At 44.5% G+C, this 22,875-nt stretch overlaps 1 protein-coding gene across 1 annotated transcript in view; it reads left to right on the top strand.

The window, feature by feature from the left end:
- The window catches only part of POU6F2 (POU class 6 homeobox 2), a 487,233-nt gene that overhangs the window by 459,775 nt on the left and 4,583 nt on the right, over window positions 1-22,875 (top strand). The window contains exons 7-9 of the mRNA XM_053218650.1: window positions 485-691; window positions 13,215-13,383; window positions 22,411-22,579. Of these exons, the coding sequence (XP_053074625.1) occupies window positions 485-691; window positions 13,215-13,383; window positions 22,411-22,579 (545 nt within the window). The remainder of the gene's footprint in view (window positions 1-484; window positions 692-13,214; window positions 13,384-22,410; window positions 22,580-22,875) is intronic.

Below are 22,875 nucleotides of genomic sequence, written 5' to 3' on the forward strand. Positions count from 1 at the left end.
CCCAGTTCCGGTTGGGATGTCAGGGACTTTGAGCAAGGAGCAGGGTGTTGGTAGAATAGAGGAGAGTGAGGCAGAGGAAAGGGTGTGTGTTTGAGGTGCTCCTGTGGGTTAGGGAATGTGGCTCCCCAGTCAGACGAGGGCCTTTGTTGCCATGAGATGTCCCTCTTCTCTCTGGTTCTAAGACAAAGTAGACATCTTGCTGTCCCTGGCAGAAATCCCAGGTTTATGCCCTCACTGCGGCTTGATTTTACTTTTAATAAGATGCTTCCCCCTTCCTTCCCATGCACTTGACTCGTGTGCTCATCCCTCCCGCAGACGCTCATGCCCTGCGCTGGCTTCCCTACCCACATCTCCAGATGTGTTCACAGTCTCTGAATTCGCTCTCGGGAGCCACCTGCAGAAAGCAGGGCGTGAATCGTCTTCGGTTGCATGCGCAGACTCAGGACAGAGCCCAGCGCCTCACCTTTGGGCCTGTCTCTTGCAGATTATTGGGACCATACCTCTGATGCCGAATCCGGGGCCATCGAGCCAAGCAGCGAGTGGCACTCAAGGCCTGCAAGTACAGCCCATCACCCCCCAGCTCCTGACCAACGCCCAGGGCCAGATCATTGCCACGGTCATCGGGAACCAGATCCTGCCAGTGATCAACACCCAGGGCATCACGCTCTCACCCATCAAGCCCGGCCAGCAGGTAACCGCTCCACATCTCCTTCCCACTCATCCTCTGTTTGGTCTCAGTCAATGGAAGAGTCATTTTTAAATCACAAAATATGGAATCCCTGATCCTACCATCTCAATGATTTTAAAAGGCAAGGCGCTCTTTTTTCATCCTTAGTGAATATGGGTAAGGACTAAGTAGCTCTCTAATCTGAAAATACAAATCTGTTAAATTATAAACAGAGACAGTGGCCTAAAATTCAATAGGGATGTGTTCTTGCTTCGACATTTTGTGATACGTAATTTTCAGACAGTTTTTAAAAGGGGTCAAGAAGGAGCCAAGACCATTTATGTCCTAACTGTAAATGAAAAAAAAAAAAAAAATCACTCCATCGTGCACTAAAGCAGAGAATGTCCTGTAACAGGACAGGTGTGTACAACACACAGAAGTGGGAGTGACACACAGCTTTGTCCAAAGAGTTTTGAGTTCTCACAGAGAAAATGGTTTGGGGACTGACTATCGATGGACAAAGACGGAGTAGGAGTTAACCAGGTAAATAATGGGATCACAACATTCCAGGCCATGGGAGCAGCAGGCCCAAAGTCAGGGAAAGATGAAGGAGGATAGAGGTTGGGAGACAGAAGAAAGGCTCATGTGATTGGAGCACAGGGGCAGGCTGAGGGCAGTCATGGAAAGGGCTCCATGATCAAGCCGAAAAGGATGGTCTTTGTCTCTGTGTGATCTTGAACACATCACGCACCGTCGTTGTGCCCCCCGTTTCCTCATCTGTAAAATGGGCATAACCGGTCCCTATCTCACAGAGCATTTTGTGAGGACTAAATGAATCAACATAGTGGTTAGTGCCTGGCCCACCATGAGCACTTACATAGTCACGAGGATGGTGATGATCATTTACCCTGCAGCCCCAGGAATCTGTCCAAGGTGTTTAAAGAGAGGAATGATATGCTCAGCTTTATTTTTCAAGAAGACAACTCTGGTAACAGATGGAGGTTGAGCCGTAGTGATGAAATGTCTATTGCAAACAAGCCACTTAGGAGGCGACAGCAAAACACAAAGAAGAATTTATGAAAGCACGTACTGGTAGCTGAAATAAGGGTCTGGATTATAGTAGCGCCCGGGACAGCATCTGAGAGTCACGAGTGCATACATTGTAGCTGAAAACAAATCCAACATCCAGAGAAACCATGACAAGAGAAGGAAGATCAGGAGAGCATGAGGGGCAAGAGAAGAAAGAAAGACAAAGCAAAGGAGTCACTTTGGGAGACATCAGCTTTTAAGGTAGGGAAGATGGAGGGAGAGGTAGAAAAGGTGGCTGAAAAAGCAGGAGAGGAATCCGAGCGTAACAATCTAGCATCCAAGGGTGTTTAAAAAGTAGGCAGTGGTCACAGTGTGGAATGCTACAGGGATGAAATCAGGCAAAGCAACGGAGATACCTTAATCCCTCTGTATCTTTGTTGTACCATTTTAAAGTCTGAATCCACTCTATTTGAAACATTTTGAAACAAGCAGCTGGGGGAGTGAAGAAGCACAAGTTGGGCAAGGCTAAGATCCAGATGTGCAGTTGGAGGATGCGCTAACAAAAGAAAGGTGGTGGGAGGGGAAGACGAATACTCCCAGTGGGTGCAAGACTGAGTAGATGGCCTTAGGAGTTGTTGGAAAACCGTACAATGCAAAGCATCTGGCAAGGAAATAAAATTCAAAGGAAAAAGGAAGAAGAAAGCACTGATAAATTCTTCATCATTCATCTGCAACAAAGTAAAAGTCTCTCTCCAGAGACCTCGGCCATTTGGCTTCTGACCCAACCACGGGTACATCCCATTCTTGGTGGCACTCAAAGTCTATGCTTGGAAAATCCATTTGCTTGTTCAATAAAGATTTTTAAAAATCTGTTGATATGTATATTTATGGACCACCTACTATTTGTTAGGCACCGTACCTGGAAGCTGGGCTGGTCGACATGACAGATAACATGAGCCTTTCCTTCATGGAGTTCATGATCTAGTGAGGAAAATGGACATTCATCAAAGACTCGCACAAATATGTACCTAAGATCCACAGTAAGTGCCATGAGAGAGCAGCAAGGGGATCTATGAGCGTGTCTGGCAAGGAGACCTCGTCCACTGAGGGGCAAACGCCAGGAAAAACCAAGCCAGGTGTGAACTCACTTCCCAGAGACAGAGACTCTGGTCTCATGCCCTTTGGTTCTGCCTCCAAATCTAAATCACTGCCAGGCGGAAGTGGGGACAAGTTTCCCAACCCCCCCTTCTTCCTCAGCTTAATCACAGGCACTGGTACAGTCCCTGCCAAATATATCACTGAGAACTTCCTTCCCTTCTCCCCACTCCCGAGATCTCTCAGCTAGTTTATTTATTTTACGTAACATCTACAAGGTGCCATTGGATCCTCCAGCTTCTACCTAGGTCCCCAGATAAGCCAAGAGCCTCTACATTTTATTGGCTTTTTAAGACCTATTTCTATCTGTTCAAAACTATGCTAAAATTATCTCTAGGGGGAGAAAGGAGATTGGCCTCTTTTCATACAATCTGCTAACAACTATTCCTGTCAGCAAAGCCAAGTTGTAAATTGCCACGAAGGTGATGAATTAATTATAAATCATTAACATTTAATACAAAGTAGCTCTCATCCTCACCTTGGATGTCAGAGGAGAGTGTTTCGGTGATAGACTCTACCAGTTACATACAATTGCGGCCCTAGATTCGAGGCAATGCAGTTTTATTCCAGGAGAAGGACATAGCCAAGAAATGGCAAATGATGGCGCCATTCCTCCACTCCTTGCCCAAAGTAAATGTCGTTGATCCCTTGCCACAGTCCCTCTCATGAGCACAGATGCACCTCAGGAACATTCTCACACCACACCTGTTGGTCCCTAGAGCAAACTTCATTTTCGCTACGGGATCATCTTGTCCTCTGCTGGTCTAACCACCATGACCATCTTCTTCACTGTAGAATTGGAGTCCTAGCCATTGGGAAGAAACAGCCAGGCCCTTGTGTGTGGAGGGGATGCCTTGCAAATCCAATATGTATCAGTTACAACCAACATCCCAGAGATCGGGACTGTCCTCGACGTACATACACATGCCTCCCTCATGTATGTGCATATGGAGAGAACACATGAGCACAGCTGGAAAAGAGTGACATCCGAACGGTCCAGAATCTCCCCAAGTCACTGCAGGCACTCCCCGGGCAAGTGCCAGTGGTCTAGTCTAGTCCCAGAAAGATCAAGGGAACCAATGGTGAACCTGGTCAGAAATATCAGGAAATGGTAGAAATAAATGCAGGACTACTACTCTTTCTTCTTGGCATCAGCTCTGAAACAATTTGAAACACCTTGGAGCATATAGTAAAGTTAACAAGTTGGGTGAATCGACAGGAGGTGCACTAGTCTGAGTCCTGGATATAAAAGCTGGGATTCTGAGGATAGCGGATCATAAAATGCCCAAGAGTCCAAAAGTAAAAAGCTCAGAGCTGGAGGTATAAGGATAGTGGTCTTCAGTTTTTTCTTTAAATATAACCCTTTACATTGAAGAAATATAATACAGACAACCACTAAAAAATAAAGGATTTCTATCATACAGTAGAGAAGTTTCTCAATTTATTTTTTCATGTGATTTATGACAAATGCTTGATCTCACAAGAGCATGGTTCCAACAGTAAAATACGCCATAAATTACAGGAACAGAAAGTTCCCTGACTCAACACTCAGAAGGGAGTTCACTCCAGTGGAGTGAAGCACACAGCCCTTGGACCAGACAACCTGGGGTGATTTGTTTTAACTTAATAAAAATAATTACATCTTCAATTTCATTCTAACATCTGCCTACCGTTAACTAAAGGAACCTGAAGATCTAAGAGTCGCCCATCAACTGCTCCTGATGATGCTTTATTCCAATGATAAAAGATTGAGATCCTGCAAAGTGACCATCTGAAATGCAAACAAAATATTTTAAAAAAATATACCAAGATTCGATAGCCCTGCATATAACCTTCACAGAATCACATCAGAGATTCTTGGGGAGCAGTTCAAGAGAATAAAATTCAGAAAAAGACTAGATAAAAGAAGAGACAGAAAGATGGAAGTATGTTTCTGTGCATAAAAAAAAAAAAAGAAAAGAAACTACTTACTACAAATATTTGGTGGAGCTTGAAAGTAACCTTTTGTTCCCTCCATGGGACCCTGCAGCGCTGGTGAATTATGGTAAACTCTCCCACCAAAGGGAGAGTGTCCCAGATTCCCCAGGTTGCCCTTCCTACCCTGTGACCGTGAACTCATAACTTCTCCATAAGCAGCACAGACGTCATTTTTGTGTATATTTATTCTTCCCTTGACTAAATTCCAGCAGAAGGTAGTGGGAGACATTTGAAAGAAAAAAAAAATGTTGCAATTTGGAAAATCAAAGCGGGGAAATTTTCCAGAGATTAAATGCCATAGCTATAATGCTTGGAGACTGCCATCTATGAAAACACTCAATTTCTCCTCAAAAAGTAATCTTGGTGTTAACAGGAAACCAAAAGAAAGTAATTCATTTAAATTGACTCCCTGAGGCGCTTGGGTGGCTCAGTTGGTTAAGCATCCGACTTCAGCTCAGGTCATGATCTCTCAGTTCGAGGGTTCGAGTCCCACGTCGGGCTCTGTGTTGACAGCTCAGAACCTGGAGCCTGCTTTGGATTCTGTGTCTCCCTCTCTCTACACCCCTTCCCTACTCATGCTCTGTCTCTCTCTCAAAAATAAATAAACATAAAAAAAAGTGTTAATAAAAATAAAATAAATTGACTCCCCAGAATGCCATCTGATTATCCAAATCCATCCATTTTTTTCCCCAAGTAAATACAACATGTACTCCCTTACCTGTTTTTGAAAATCAACCACTCTTCCCAGCCCCTGCCTGAATCCGTGGTTCCCAATTTTTTTTTCTTGGAACCACCCAGAATGAGACATAAATGAGGCATTTCCACCTACCAGGGTGGCGTTTTCCTAGATGGATGAAATGCATATCAGTGACTTCAACAAAACAGCCCTTTGACCTTCCAGCCACACAACTGGGCATCTCGTCCTTCTGGTCTCCCCTTGTCACTCCCTGTCAAGCCCAGCCAACAAGCTCTCTGCACATGCTGTGCCCTGGCCTGGAATGCCTTTCCCACCTTCTCCTTCTGGAGAGCTCCAGCCACCATCCCTCCATCCAGGATGCCTCCTTCTTGAAGCTTCCCTGCATTGTTCTCTCAGCTCTGCTTTCCCCCTGCTCTATTCATTTTCATCAGCTGTGCTGTTGTTAGGACTCTGTACCTGAAAGGCAGGAGCCAGAATGGCGGCCTCATTCCAGACTCTGCCCGTGGTGGGTGCTCAGTCAATTGTGTTAGGTTTAATTGCTGCCCAATTAATGGAGTTTTCCTCTCCAGCATCCCAGAGCCATGCTTCCAGAGCGGCCCAGCTCAGGCCCTTCTGTGCCTTTCCAATTCCGTGTGTTCTGTCAGTTTCCAGTATGTTCCACGTTAACGCCTCTAGGCAAGCTTGAGAAGAGCTTCCACACAGCACTGCCTTCTTTATTCATCTCTCTCCGGAATGTCAGCACCTTCCTCTCGCAGCACTCTCTCACCTTATTATCTCAACTACATCTAGTCCCTCATTTGCTGCCCTGCTCTGTCTCTGAAGAGCCCCGGTTGTGTGTCTCAGGCTTGTTTTAGGACCATGGTGGCCTTCCCTGCCTGTGTCTGGATGTCTCCCCTAAATCTTGCCCCCATCCTGCCCTCCACACCTCCTCCCAGCCTCACAGGGCCTGGTGTGAGGGATGCTGCTATCAGCCCTCTTTCTTGAGCCCACTGCACTCAACTCTCTCGCAGACAGGAAGTGTCTGAAGGACTCTAATACCTGGGCTTCTTCCTGCTTAGGTTAAAGAGCTCTTTCAAGGTCACAGAGAGAACTAGAAGGAAAATCCAGAGAGTCTCCAGGACCCTACCAAAAGGATAGCTCCCTTTTTGCTTTTTTCAAACTTTCCAAAAGATAATTCAAATCTCCACTGAATGTCAGGTTTCAGGCCCTCAAAATGTTTCAAGTTAGCCTGACCTGATGTAAACCCTAAACCTTCGCACATCTAACACCGGAGCTCCTGTGCTACCCACAGTAGAGTGAGCTCCTCAGTAACACTCAGGCATACATTACGTCCTCCTCATTCTTGAAGGTTCTTACTAAATCTGGGCTCTGGCTTCTCTTCTCTGGACATAATAAATCCACTTCCTTTACCCTTTTTCGAAGAGAAGCTCCTTGCAAAACCTCTTGTGGTCCCCCAACCATCAGCTTCACCTGGAAACTTGTTAGAAATGCAAATTCCTGAGCCCCATCCCAGACCGAATGCATCAGACACTCTGGGCGAGGGTGGGGGCGCATGATCTGTGTTTTAACAGCCCTTCCAGGTGATTCTGACAAAAGCTAAATCTTGAGACCCACTGACTTAATTTCTCTTCAAACTATTATAAGGTACACAGCACACACTTGGAAAAATGCCAACCAGCACGGGGAGGGAGAATCATGATGTCCCCCTACATGCTCTCGCTTCTGCCAGAACCCTTGGGGTTCTGTTCACGTTCTCATTGTACCACATGGGGATTTAGCCTGTGGTTCATTATGGCTCCCTCCCATTTGTAAAAGGCCAGACCTGCTCCATTTTGCCTTGGCGTAATTGGAGAGATTTTCTCTCCCCCAAGTTAATCTCTATTTAATCCCATTTGAATTTTACTGTTTATATGCATTCATTTTTCCAACTTGTCTAGCACATTCTACACTTCATTCCATTTTCTAAGACACTTGTCACCTCCACTTATTTTTATGGCAATTGTGGATTTAATTAGAAGGTGCTTTATTCCAGGAACTAAAACGTTATTGAGGATAGACTGTGCGACACATGGAAGCTATATGGGGACCAGTGGCACAGAAAACAACAAAGTCTGGGAAACATGCTCATACTTGAATTTACTTTTGCTGAATACATTAAACACCGAGCAATTCCAACCAACACAAACAAACCCACAAAGGCCGCCTCTGAAAGGCAACAGGAATCCTGTTCTTTCCTGTGTGTCATTTCCTGTGCAAGATGGACGTTCCTTCCTCATTCCCCAGGTAATGCAAAGCCCCGGGCTAATATCAACTGCCCCCTTCCCTCTCCTTTTTTGTTGAGTCTGTGCTCTCAGCCTGTACGAGACCGCTTGGGCTGCCATAACAAAGGGCCACAGAGAGAGAGGGTGAAATTTATGGTCTCACGGTTCTGGAAGCTAGAAGCCCAAGGTCACTGTGTCAACACAGATGCCTTCTCCTGAGGCCTCTCTCCTTGGCTTGCAGGTGTCCTTTAGCATCCTGTGTCCTCACATGGGCTTCCCTCTATACCAGTCTGTGTCCTAATCTCTTCTTTTAAGGACACCAGTCACACTGGATGAAGCCCCGCCCTACTGACCTCATTTTAAGTTAATTACCTCGTTGAAGAACTGATGTCCAATTATAGTCACATTCTGAGATACTGGAGGTTAGGACTTTAGCACATGAATTTGGGGTGGGACACATTTCAGCCCATAACACAGCCTACTTACATCTGACTTACATACAGCTCAATAAAAGGCAAGAAGGTGATTATTGGAACTTAGATGGAAATAAATTCCAGCCCCTTTAGGCAGTGAAGTGAGGGTAAAGTGAATATATAGAAAATATGGTCAGATGAACATGATACTGACTGAGTAAAGTAACTTTCGGGTACTACAGATAAGCGGGACTGATCAGGCAAAGGACAGTCTGTAGGCAACTCCACTTGAGATGTGTCCCAACTACACCAAAATCATCATGCTCTCGCCACCTGTGACTACCATGTTTCCTTTAAAAATATGACATTTTAAATACTTCGGGACCTGTAGAAAAGAATCCTGAACTCAAAAAATACTTGCATTGTCATATTGAACAAAACAGATATGTTCAAAATGATAGATCACCATCTACATGTGCGCCGATCAGCTCTCCCGGTGTGGCTCACCGTGACCAATTTGAGCACATCTCATTTGTTTCCACGCCGCCAGTTAGAGCTGCCTGCCGTCTCCCTGACTCATCGCTGTCTACAATGGTAGACAGGAGTAGGGTGGCCACGTGCCTACAGGAAGGAGGGCTGGCACCTGGGTCAGACTTCCTTGGCTTCAAAGCCCGCTTATACCTGCCGTATGACCCCAGGTAGGCCATGCGGCCTTTTTAAGTCTGTTGCTTCTTCTGTAATGACAACACCGATACCGAATGAAGAGGGCTAATGCCAAGATTTAAAAGTATATGCAAAGACACGTGGGAAGTATCCCATAAATGGTAGCCATATGGTATCCATATAGTCAGACTCTCAAGAGCAAGACAATAGAACCAAACATTGGCCTTCATAAAAGCTTCCTACGTTTCCCTTTCTCTCCAGGAAGGGAAAGGAATCGTTTTTCCTTCAGGCTTCTAGCTTGTCCCTAATTCCCTGCACTTTCTTTTGGGAAACTATTCCAATGTTTTTTTTAAACTATTCCAATTTTTATGGCCAGTCATGTTTGAGGCATTTATACACCTATTTCTTTTGCCAATTATGCGCTACAAGTAATGCATGATTTTCAGATTTAAGTCAGTGTCTGAAAAACAACATCATTAAATCTCATTAAATAACATTTTCTAATGCTGCCTATGTAAAGTCTATTAAAGTTTTATATTGAATCCCAGAGTTGTTTCAGGAAGTGGCTTAAATCTCTGCTTTCCCTTTTCTTATTTGATACATATAGTTTAACCACAATATTTCTAAAGATTAATGCATCAAAATCACTAAACTAAGAATATCACAGATGAGGTTATTTTTTGGTCACTTACCTGGAAGAATTACAATTTTAGGGATGGGAAGTAACAAAGGTGGTCCCTCTACCATCCTCTTTTTCTGAGGGAAAAAGTTGTAAAAGAAGGTCAATCTCTGGGCTCATTTTGGTATGTACAAAAGGCTATCCTATCTGGACTTACAGGTGATTCTAATTTTTTTTTAATGTGTATTTATTTTTGAGAGAGAGAGAGAGAGGGAGCAGGGGAGGGGCAGAGAGAGGACACAGAATCTAAAGCAGGCTCCAGGCTCTGAGCTGTCAGCACAGAGCCCAACACGGGGCTCGAACCCATGAATGATGAGGTTGTGACCCGAGCCGAAGTCGGACGCTTAACCGACTGAGCCACCCAGGAGCCCCATGGGCTTACAAGTGATTCTAGAATTAACAGATACATGTTTACACTGGCCACTGGAATGAGATATGTGGGTTCCATTAAAGACGCTATTGCTTATATAATCTTGATTCTTGACAAGTAAGAACTTTTCAGGATTTTTATTAGTTTTTCCATACTGTCTGGTTGAACTTTGGAGAGAAAACAGAACCCCGGTGTCTTTTAAAAGTGCTTATTTACTTTGGAAGAAATATATCTTTGTTAAATTCTTAAATATCTTAGATTCATCTCATTCTCTGTGTGGACATAGAACGAGCTCTTAAAAGAACTATTTAATTTTCTTCCTGAATTTCTTCTTCTGCATAGCTTAATGCATAAGCCCTAGTTTGCTTTTTGATTCCTTCGTGAGATTGCAGCCCACTAATTTTTTTCTCTACTGAGTTGTGCCTGAGAAAGAAAAAACTTAATTGATTATTGTCTTACCCAGTTCCATGATGGTGCTTTACCACACCCAGGGCCAATAAAATATTGATGGAATGGTAAAGACAGAAGACTATCTCATGATTCAGTGACTCAAAACTGTGAAAAGCTTTTGTCAAGTAACAATATTTGGAAGGACAACTCAATAAGTTAGAAGGGCTAGACTGACATGCAAATATCCATCACATTTTATTAAGCAAATTAAAAATAGATTTCATCTTTAATATGTGTCCCTACAGAATAAAAGTTACTGGATTCAATTGTTGATTATGTGCTCAGCAGATTGGCTAATTACTTTGGGCAGATGCTTGACGCATATTAATTTGGGTTCCATGTCAATTATGACTATCTTTGTTCAGAATCCAGTCTCCACTTAGCACAATTCAGTAACAATGAGGATGTTCACTTGAAATGTAACTGCAAGCAATTCTGATGGGGGACAGAATGGCATCGTGGAAAGAGCCATGAGCTATGAGTGATAGCCTGGATTCTAATGTGTTCCAGACCCCATGATCTTGGGCCAGGCATTTACTCCTCATCTTCGTGCTAGGCATAGCTGCTGCATAGGGATGTCATGTGAATCCAGGGAGCCAGAGCATCACCATGAGGGACCAGAAGGGGAAATAGTTCTTTATGCACATGTCCAAAGTAGCACCTTAGTAACAGTTCTTTGAAGGTAAAACATTAGCTGATGGTTACAAACACATTAGGGGATTTAAAAGACTGACGAATCCCAAGCGTTGGCAAGGATATAGAGCAGCTGGAATTTTCATATATTGCTTGTGGGAATATGACGTGCTACAACCATTGGAAATCAGGTTGGTGCTTTCTTTAAAAAGTTCAACATGTATGTATAGTATGAGGCGATACTTTCATAGTTCCACTCCTAGGTATTTACATAAGAGAAACGAAAACACAAGTATGCACAAAGACTTGTACATAAATGTTTATGACCGCTTTATTCATAATAGCCCCAAACTGGCAACAACACAAATGTCCATCCACAGATGAATGGATAAAGAACTTGTGGCAGAGACATCCATATAAATATAGATACATACACTACCAATATATACTATACCTACTACTCGGTGATAAGAAGAGACAATGCTGCTGACACATGCAATGAAATGAACCTTAAAAACAGTATCCAAGCAAAAAAAGCCAGGTAAAAAAAAAAAAGGGTACATACTGCATGATCCCATTTTTAGAATCATGCCAAATGAGTCCGTTGTGACAGAAAGTGGGACAGTGGTTGTCCAGAACTGGGCACTGGGGGGAAACTGATTGCAAAGGGGATTAGGGAACTTTACGGAATGATGGGATGGAAGGTTCTATATCTTGATGTGATGGTGGTTTTACAGATGTACCTATTTGATGAAACTCCTCAAGCTATATGCTTGAAATGGGCATATTTCATCATGTATAAATTAGATCTTGATAAAATTGAATGAAAAACTGAATGCATACACACACACACACACACACACACACACACACAGGGAAAGCAGTGACAAATGTCAATCTGAAATGTCCCAGGCTGGCTATCAGATACTGAGAAGGCGATCAAAGATTGGGGCCTGACTTGATTCTACTCCCAGCCTGACTTCCTTTTATAAAAACTCTGCTACACTTCTGTGCGTGTGATGATGGCCATGAAGGCAGTTTGTAAACCAAGAAGTGCTATCTCCCGTCACAAAGAGGGCAGTGGCTGAGGCTGATGGTGCACCTGTCTAGGATCTTGAGCTGCCCTGACTGTCTGCTTTCTGGGAGGCAACACCCGCAAGGAGAGAGACCCCTCCTGGGTCTCCAAGGGGACCTGGTACCTGCAATCATTTCCCTTTCCTCTAACCTTCCTCTCCTCGGCTGGACTTCTCTCACTGCTCAGAACCACCGGCCTTTGATGAGCTGTAAAGGAGTCATGAATAAATGGACATAAAGACAGCCTTTCTCCAGGCACACTAAATTCTGAAAATTAAGTTAATTCTTGCTTGTGGCCTTGTGACTAAAAGCTTGAGCCCCAGGGTCAGGCTTCATGTGTCCAGATACCAGCTCCTCCACACCTACTGGATGAATGTATAAAAACCCTTTAACCTCTCAGAGCTCCGGCTTCTTTGTCTGCAAAAGAGAGGTGAAAACAACACCCACTTCACAGGCTGATATGAGCAAGGGCATGAAAGTCCTTAACACAGGGTGGCATGGAGTAAGAAAGTGACAACTGAAAGCTACAAATATTACTAGATATTTTTGTCCTGGCCGCCCTAGCTTCTCTCGGTTTCCTATAGGACATCAGAGAACGTTTTTCCCAGCCAGACTCTTTGATCGGGGGGAGCAGAAAGTCCCCGTAGTCAGTTCACACTCAGCCTAAATGGGAACTTTCCTAAAAATACCAGTTACATAAGACAAAATGGTTGAGCGCAGCCACACCTTTAAGACCAAGTTCCACACTCCGAGGTCATTGCGAGCATTGTATTTCATCCGTACATACTTGAGAAAGAAACCTGTCAACTGCTCTGTAATTGTGTGAACAGGCAAAAAGAGTCCAGCCACACGCCTTGGTCGAGAAATGTAGAAAATTGGGTGCTCCAGCAAGCCAAGTAGGGAATTAATAATATATTTAGGATTACTAATAAAATGCCTGTCAAGCAAGCAGCAACATATTATATACCAAAAAAAAAAAAAAAAATCCTGCCTGTTGTGGGGAGTTTACACTGTTCCTGAGAAGTATATATTCTTGGAAATAACAATGATTCAACCCCAGATGAAGCTTCTGTTCCCCGGCATTTCCGCCCCCCCTGATTTTTCACTCATGTGTGTATTTTTTTTACATCCCCCCCTCCCATGTAGCTCCACCAACCCTCCCAGACGTCAGTGGGTCAAGCAGCCTCCCAAAGCAGCCTTCTGCACCTGGCTCACAGCCAAGCATCCATGTCTCAAAGCCCAGTCCGGCAGGCTTCCTCTTCTTCCTCCTCATCCTCCTCTTCTTCAGCTTTGAGCGTGGGCCAGTTAGTCAGCAGTAAGTATCCTTTCTGGCTCGGTTAAATCATGGTGGCCTTCTTGTTGCCTATCTGCAATGCCTTCCGTTCTCTCTCTCTCTCTCTCTCCCCTCCTTCTTTCTCTCTGCCCCCCTCCCTCCCTCCGTCCCTCCCTCTTTCTCTTGCTCTTTCAACATCAAAGAGGAATTTCCTGGCCCTCCTAGGCCAGTGCTGGAATAAGGTCCATGCCCGGGGCCACATGGCTCCCCCAAAGCACACCCACCTCGATGCGCACTCGGAGGGGCTGATTTCCACCTCAAGTGCTTTCTGATGTGCTGAGTCAGTCCTGCCACTTCAGAAGGGAGAACCTGATCAGCTTGCAGGGCGTGAGCCACAGAGCTCAGAACTGAAATAACCAACAACAGGCGCTCAGCCAGCAGGTCAAGCTGCTTTTCTGTGTGTTTGAAGTCCCCTGCCATCCTATTTGTAGGTGTCAGAGGAAATAAAAGAGAGCGTGCCTGTGGGCGGGCGGGTGTGTGTGCACACTGAACTGGCTCCAGTGGCATGTGGGGGAAGCTGCATGGACCAGAACCGGATGAGAAATCTCTGAACAACCATTCATAAAATAAAACAAGCCTGCAGGTCGGCTTCCACATATATACATATAATTTTTAGAAATGGTATTTGGCCCCAGGTAAAGACGGCGTATGGATCACATGCAAATCGAAACTTACTAAGATGAAAGGGACCATGGCCCGATTTGATGTTAGATGGTCACCTTTCGTGCAATTTTTACTCATATATTAAAAAATCACAGAATGCACACTTAGATTATAATTCTCCAGGAGCCAAAAATCTAGTAATTATAGGTTTAAAGGGCTAAAGCACTGCATAGACATCTGTGCATAAAATAAGGACACATGTGAGTATCTGTGTTTGGTCAAGTGTCATAAATGACTTGTCATAATAGGAACAGTGGGGATCCTCACATATCATCTGTAATGCAACGCAAAATAGAGGGTTTCCACGCCCTCCCCATACAAGCAATCCTTCCCCCCCAAAAAGAATATATATATGAATATATGTATGTGTATGCGTACGTATATATATATATATATATATATATATATATATATTCAATTACATGGATGATTATATGGAGAATTATATGGAGAAGAGAATGAGGAATTATGGGGAGATATTAAAATGCCCAGGAACTTCAGGGGACTAGCCTGGAGGCTCTTGGTCTCAAATATTGGTCAACATCAAACAGAGTTTCGGGGTACACACAGAGTTTACCATCAACCAGTTATTTTTAAATACTTAAATATACAAACACTGTCGTTTGGGCCAGAAACTCCAGTCTTACTTGAATAAAATCATAGATACAATTAATCTAATTATAGCCAGATTTTCCCCAATAAAGACACTCCTCATCACAGTGTTGCCAGACAAGATTTCAGCGTCATTCAAAGTCGATATTCCACCTAAGTTTACGCAAAATACTCTATTTGTAAATAGCATCAAGGTCATAACTTTAGGATAAGCTATTAAGCTTTGGTCCTGAAAGAAAAGGAACTGAGACCAAACATCTTCTAGAGAAGAAATACATTAAATATGATACAGTAAAGTACAAACCACCCCGCAAATACAGGATTTTACACAATGGAGACACTCAGTCACGTTAGAAGACTAGAGAGGTGAACGAATGGATGAACACACAGATGGATGGATGACTCTGGATTCTCTCTAGCCACTTGTCTCAAACTGGGAGGGAAAGGATTAGCCTTTTTCAGAAATCAGTAATAGAGCTACCTCATGGGACAGATGGAATTTCAGTTGTACAGTTGCCAATGGGACATGTAAGTTCTAGGTGTATAAGTGACCCATATTACATATCTTGATATGAAATATAAAGAATGGAAATAGAGACTCCTTTGCCATAGGCAGTTGAGGCAGGAAACTCCAAACTCATATGCAGAGCCTAAATGATGAGGCTTCTCTGGCAGATATATGAGAGGCTCAGTAACGGGTTTACAATTGCTATGGATTTTGAGCACGTTGTCTAATTAATTTCTTTCTGTCTCAAAACCCAACTACACAATGAATGATACACGGAGCATTTCTCTAATGCTGATTACCCCAGGAAATCTCTGTTTAAGACTTCATTTGTAAAGTAGGGCTTTCCAAGCACTTTCAACACTCTGAACTTCATTTTAATATTCATAATGAGGTAATAGAAATCCTCATTTTCAGATCTTGTAACTGACATCAAATAGATCCTGAAACTACAACCCATCTTGGCCATCTACTGTCAGAGGGACCACATTCAGTCTTGGTTGTAAGACTGTGGCACTTGGTGTGACCAATCCAATGGGTGGCATGGCCAGGATGATAACCCAAATAGTCTGACTCAATGGGCCATACACATGCTACACAGTACAGCTGCCTTAAAAAATAAGATGTTTACACATAAATTTTATCCAGTGAAATTTGAACGACAATATATATCAGATCACCTAAATAGTCTTCAAATAACTTTTAAAAAGCCTGGACCCATGCCCCACAATTGAAGCACAGGCTTTTCCCTAAGCTAGACATTATGCATATTTTGAAATTTATATTCAAGCATGAACTACCCATTTTAAATTACTTTTGTCTGAGATGAAACTTCACCAAATCTGCAGATAGGATAATTTGGAAAGACCCAACCCCGTTCAGATGTAGTTGTTATGCAGGTTAAATTACAGGAGAATAAAAGGGTGTTTTAATCAGAGGCTGTCAACTTAAATATAAAAACACGGATTGAGCACCATGTATATACCAAGCACAGCAATAGAAATCAAGAAAGCAAAAGTAAGCAAGATGTGCTCCCTGCACTGAGGGAGGTCATGAACTGGTAACAAAGAAATGCAGGTACAATAAAGATAAATGAAAGCTACGATCGACGCGTGAATAGGGACTATGGCAATATAATAGAGAGTTAACTAAGTTTTAGAGGTTGAGACAGAACAGAAGGACTTGCTAGAGTTAACAATCCTTGAATTGAGTTTGATGGTTAATCAACAAATCCCTCTAAGAGATTAAGGCCATTGTATGAACCAAGTCAAACTGGGTTTGAACCTATGGTCAAAACCTTGGTCAATGAACCCTCCCACATCACGGTCAAAGATTGTCACCATAGTGCTGGCAACTTGCCATTGTTCTAGATAAAACAGAACCAAAAATCACCCAAAAATCTTCCCCACTCCAGGCAAAAGAATACAGAGTGAATGCCTTAGCAATGATCACAGGATCTTCGTGTGCAAAGAACACCACATCTGAGCTCAGAACATCTGCACAGTATCTGTTCACGGGACCTATACAGCTTATCCTGTGTTAAACCTTGCTTGTTCTCCACAGTCACCAGATGTAAATATAAGCCCTGCTTATAGCAGGGCTTTTGGAAAGTCTAACAGAGCCAAACAAATGACTTGACAAATGTCCCAAATTGGCTCAAGATTTACATAATACTGTTTAAAAATAGGTAGATTTTGGTCTTTTTATTCTTTGCTGAGTTTGGTTTTGTTTTGTTTTACAGTACACATGTTTTGAAGCCCTGGCCTGCAAATTTGATTTTTAGACAGCAAAGGACTATGGGCTAATCCCATAAAAAACAAACCATAAAGGGAACATAAAGACGTATGGTGATGGCTTGTAGGCACCCCTGATTCCCATGATCACAATTCACACCATTTTCCACAATGAAGTCACCATATTGCATATTAAACTGTTCCCCCACATTACCTTGCACATTCTCAAATGGTTTATTTCTCAGAAATATTTGGTAAATATGCCCATTATCCGCTGTGAGAATAACATTAAGAACCAGATGGATGTTTACATAAGACAGTTAATTCATACTTGGCAGCTTCTTTAAAGTTGCATATCTTGTATATAAAAATCCCACAAGCAGAGGTTGTGAAAGCATGATGCTGATGGATGGTGGCTGTTCAACCCAGTCAGCAGCCCCTTACGCTGATGTCCACATTAACTGGTGGAGGGAGCTAAAGTTGAAAAGCAAAAGAAAACATCTCTGCTGGTCCATCCTTAGCACTCAGTTCAGTATGGACCCAGTGACCCTACAACCAGGGTCTGCAGAACAGGTCTGTTTTCACCCAATTTGCATTTAGTTCCCATAAAGATCTTGTGCTCTTCAGCCCTTGCATCCCAGATTCGATTTGGGAAACATCATCATTATACTTAGGAATCACTGCCAATTTTCAACGCCAGTTTATTCTCAATCTCTAGGCCAGTTAATCTCTATAGAGGTTGATCTTCTGGCTCCTCCATAGCAAAGGGTGAGACTCAGGGTGGACCCTGGCAATTACTACTGTTGCTTTCTGACCCTGTACTTAATATATTGGGTTGACTTAACCTGAGCAAACTTCTTTTTTTTTCATTTTTTTTTTTACATTTATTTATTTTTGAGAGACAGAGAGAGCACAAGTGGGGAGGGGCAGAGAGAGAAGGAGACAGAATCCAAAGCAGGCTCCAGGCTCTGGGCTGTCGGCACAGAGCCCGACGTGGGGCTCGAACTCACGGACCGCGAGATCATGACGTGAGCCGAAGTTGGACGCTTATCCTACTGAGCCACCCAGGCGCCCCAAACCTGAGCCAACTTCTATGAAAGGTTCCTCTTCCTCCTCAGTGCAGAGAAGGCCCAGACTGAGTTGCTCCGGTGCTGAATCCACCTGGGAGGGATCTGAGAGATCCCTCAGAGGGGTGGCCATCAAGGTGGCCTCAGATTCATCCTTGAAATTAACCCAACCTCTCAAGGCCAGGAGACTGGACGAGGGAAAGCCAGACCTATCCCAAGATGGAATGTCAGCCTCTGAGCCAGGCTGACAGCTGAAGTGACATTCCAGGGAAGCTTCCATTTACCACATTCCTCTTGTTTTCCCTTCTCAAATAGAAAAGTATATACCCCTTAAGGAAGGTGAACTGTTCCAACAGTGGACCAGGGGGTGGGAATCCTCAAGAGTTTAAGATAGAAACTTTAGGATCCAAAAAAAAATCCTTTTTTTTATTAATTCAAGACCCCTTACAGACACCATCTAATGAATTCTCCCAAAGTGTGAAAACAAGTCCCACATTTTTGTCCCAGGGTGGCCCCTCCTTTGGATGGGGAGACCTTCATAGACTTGACCCATGGAAAAAAACTGTAATAATTTATTTTACCATCTGATTTTATGGGTAAGAACAGTAATATGGAGAAAACCAGGTAGCCCATCTCCAGCAATTAACAAAGTACACAAACAAGGAGATAACTGATTTCCTCTCCCTGGGCCTTTATCCAACAGACCATCATGCAGTTTCAATTTCACCATTCCTAGCTCATCAGCCCTAGAAGTAGAACCAGAAAAAGACTAGAGTGGAAATGTGTGTGACAGAAGGAAGGAGCTCAGCCTCCTGGTGTGATGAGAGCGTGTTTGGAGCCCCATGGAAGACACTGGGCTCGGCGGGGCAGGTGCTCACGTCTCTGAGCTTTACAGCGAAGGTTTTGAGAAGCGGCACAACGTCGCTCGGGGCCCGGGAGCAAGAGTTCACAGCTTTCTGTTCAACTCCGGTCATTGTCAGTAATCTGGCACACACATAGATTTAGTTGCTGGTCTCAAGGAACCAGTAAAGAGACATAAGCATGAAAGGCAGCAGGGGAAGGCAAGAAATAAGATAGAATGCATTTACATAAAATTGCAACCCAAGTCACAAACCTGCCTGGCACCACCAAGCTAAATCTGGTGTTGGCCCGGGGCCAGGGGCTGAAGCTCCATACTCTTGCCGGTTAAAGGCCCGTCCCTCACGTGCTGCCTCACTCCATTGATTCCTGTTCATCTAAAGATGGAGCCAATATTGGGCAACAAATTTACTTCCCACAAGGACTAGTTAGCTTTGCTCAGAGGAAAACTCTTCTCCCTAACTCCAGACTACACTAACGGAGGGGGGGAGGGGTGTCAGGGGAGCGTGAGGATGGGGCACCTACCCAGGGGCCTCCCCTCACAGGGCCTTTGTGGCTGGTCACTCTTACACAGGTGGGACGGTAGTGGCATCTGGTGAATAATGATGGTAAAGGGGTCAAGAGAAGATAGCTGTGTGCAGAGGGCGAGATGCCCAGATGCGGGCAGGCCAGAAACAGAGAGAAGGCCCCTGTCTGTGGGCTCCGTGGATCCCCTGCATCAGAATCACCTGTGGTACTTGTTCAAAATGCATGTCCTGGGCCCCATCAGGTGACCCCTAGTCACCTTTTAAGAAAAGCACCATCCTAAAGGTCACATTGTTACAAGGAAAGTTTCCAGCTTCCTATTTTCCACCCTCGGTTTTGAACCTTCACTTCCCACCCTATTTAAATATAAAAATGAATATTTATTTTTGAGAAGGTGGGGGGGGCTGCAAGTGGGGGAGGGGCAGACGGAGACTGGGACAGAGGATCCAAAATGGGCTCTGCACTCACAGCAGAGAGCTCCATGCGGGGCTAGAACTCACAAACCAGGAGATTGTGACCTGAGCCGAAATTAAAGTCGGTCGCTTAACCAACTGAGCCACCCAGGCACCTCCCCCCGCTCCAGCATTTGTGCTTTTCTGTCCTAGTTGCCCTCCTTCCTCCGTGGACCGTTAATATCACAGATAGACTGCACATCTGTTCTGTTTATGTACCACGGCCCTTGGGGTGGCCACAACTATTGTCCAATCTAAGACTCTTCCACCTTCCCCCCCACCCCACCACCACCCCAGAACCAATTTCCACCCCACTGGGAATGCACACTCTAAACGCAGCAGAGTCACAAAACCGGCTGAGCCAGGCAGCAGGTCTAAGGAGGGCTGCAGATGAGGAGGAGGGGCTCTCAGGGCAGCCAGAACCAGTTCTAGCTGACTGTTCCCAAGTTAAGTGCAAACGGAGACTGGAGCAGCCAAACTTCTATTCAAATGAACATAAACCATAGAGGTGTTTTTTTTTTTCTTTAGCAATCTCCCAATGTTTAAATGTTGGCAATTCCAAAAAACCGTAAGCTCTAGGAAAGCTGAGTTTGATGTGCAAGCTGCTCATTTGCAACTTCTGCTCTAGGAATGTTTAAATGAAGAAATGAGAGAAGAGGCTCCAGGCTGCTGGGTGTGTGGACTTGGCTTCCCAGAGTCCTTAGCAAACTCTCGGAGTCGCTCCAGGCTGCGGTGCTGATGGGACTTAAGATTCAGAGGGCAGCCTCTCACGAGGACAACCCAAACAAGCCTTTCTTTAACCAAGGAGAAAAAGCAAGATTTGTATAGTCACTGCCCAGGGACTGCCCCTGGGCCCTGCCCCTGCCCAGGGACATAGATCCTCAATGTCCTACACTGAAAACGTTCTCCGCTCCTAGCACGAGCTCCCCAGCCCATAAAGTCCAACGCTCTTGGCCTGCATTCTGTGCCCACCTCCCCAGAATATGGCCCCTTCATTCTCTGAAAGCTGCCCATTGGGCATGACCCAGATGAATCCTCCCTCCTACCACCTCTCCCTTCTCTGTAAATTCTGCGGCAGGGGTCACACGAATAGTTCTTGATTATACTCAGCCTGGTCTTTTGCTCCAATTGTTTCTCATTCATAATATTAAGTCCCAACCCCCTACAGACTATAAAGTCCTTAGAGACCGCAACTCCCCTCCTGTTTCTCTAGCTCCCTCTTAACACTCATTAGGACTCCCAGGAGTCACTTAAGAAATACTTAGAGACTGTCCATCGTGCTTGTACCTTGTACCACTTTTCAATCTTTCCTTGAACAAAATTATGATGAACAACACGTAAAAATTCTACAGGGGTTGTACAAATGTGAACATAAAGAAGGTATGGTGCATACCTATATTGCTGATTCTACAGACAGAGTCCATTTCCCCTGTAATGACCATCTGTACCCAAAGCTCCAAGCCCCCCCCACCCCCCGCAGATATTAGCATGTTTATTTAAAAGTCTTTGAAAACTTGGCCCTTGAAATGCAAATGTTTATTTCTCTTCATGAGAACAGGAGTTTCCGTAGCCCTGAGCCCAGAAGACTAATCTAGTCCACCACAGTCCCTTGACAAGTGCTTGAATTTACTGAAATTGATAGATTATTGTGCAGAAAGAGGAAGAGAAAAACTTTTCACCTAAGTCCGAGGAATGAGGTGGAGAACAATAGAGTCAGCTGGCGGGGAGAGCAGCTTCGCTCCAGGCAGGATCGAGCAGCACTTTGAAATCTTCCCCTATCCCCAACCCATGCTGTCTCCAGCCTGGCGTTCGCTTTCATTTATCATTTATCCGGGGATCAGTAGCAGGAAGGGGGGGGTTCGTTCTCCAGCTGTTGTGTCATTTCCCTTGATAAGTCCTAAATTGACCGCGTTCTCTGGCACCAAAGGAGCCTTCTTGCAGTAGGCATTTTTTATCATGTGCCCTTTTAGGGGACAAAGGCATCATGTCAGTAAACTGCTATCGGAGAACAAAAAAAAGATAATATTCGTCTCACAGCTTCATAAGCATGGTCTTCTGAGGGGCTAATGTGAACATAAGAAATTAGACAGCATTACCATCTGTTAGCCTGACAGCAGTGGTGATCCGGTGAAGGAAAAACACAAAATGCTATTTTTTCCAAGGGCAATGTTTAGCCCTAAAGAATCCAATTAAGACATTTCAAATTGAAGCCTTTCCATGTTTATAGTTTCGCACTATATTTGAACATCTTTATGGGCAAAATGGAGTTGCATCCCATAGCTAGTGCCTTCCTGCCCTGACTGTTACTTGTGAACCCCAAGGGAGCATGCTCTTGTATTGTGAAAGCGGCGGTGTGAGCTTCCTGGGGTATTTTCCCGGGAAAGAAACATCCGAAGGATGATTTGTGGAGGTGTGATGGCTCAAAGATGGGGTCTTGGGTGCCTCACGTGGGACACACAAGGGAACACTGGACAATGTTGGTTTCCCCACCACTCTGCTATCAAAGAGAGCCACTTTCTTAGAAGCCGTGATAAACAGATATTACTTGGATGTGTGTTGACGTATTGATCCTATTTTTAAAAACATCTCCACAGATCCTCAAACGGCAGCGGGTGAGGTGGATGGGGTTAATCTGGAGGAGATCCGAGAATTTGCCAAAGCTTTTAAAATCCGGCGCCTGTCCCTTGGCCTGACCCAGACTCAGGTGGGACAGGCTCTCAGTGCTACAGAGGGCCCCGCGTACAGCCAGTCGGCCATCTGCAGGTAACCCGTGCCCACATGCTGTCACCTCTCCTGGCCGGCCTGGGCCTCGTTTGTCCTCATGGCTCAGCTTTTCTTCTTCGGGTGGGCAGAGCTGGAGGGGTAGAGTATGGGGACTGAGTTTGGGGCGCTTACATGTTGGAATTGGTGACACTGATGGAAACGAAGGTGCTGAAGCAGATTTGGGGTCCTGGCTTGATAACTCCTGTCAACTCACAAAGAAGGCGGTCTCATTGGAAGTACCCCACCTCGGGCCAGTAGCTTCCTTCTGGATCTCCCCACCCTCCTGTGAGGCTGAG

This window comes from Acinonyx jubatus, chromosome A2, assembly GCF_027475565.1.
Source record: "Acinonyx jubatus isolate Ajub_Pintada_27869175 chromosome A2, VMU_Ajub_asm_v1.0, whole genome shotgun sequence".
Lineage (NCBI taxonomy): Eukaryota > Metazoa > Chordata > Mammalia > Carnivora > Felidae > Acinonyx > Acinonyx jubatus.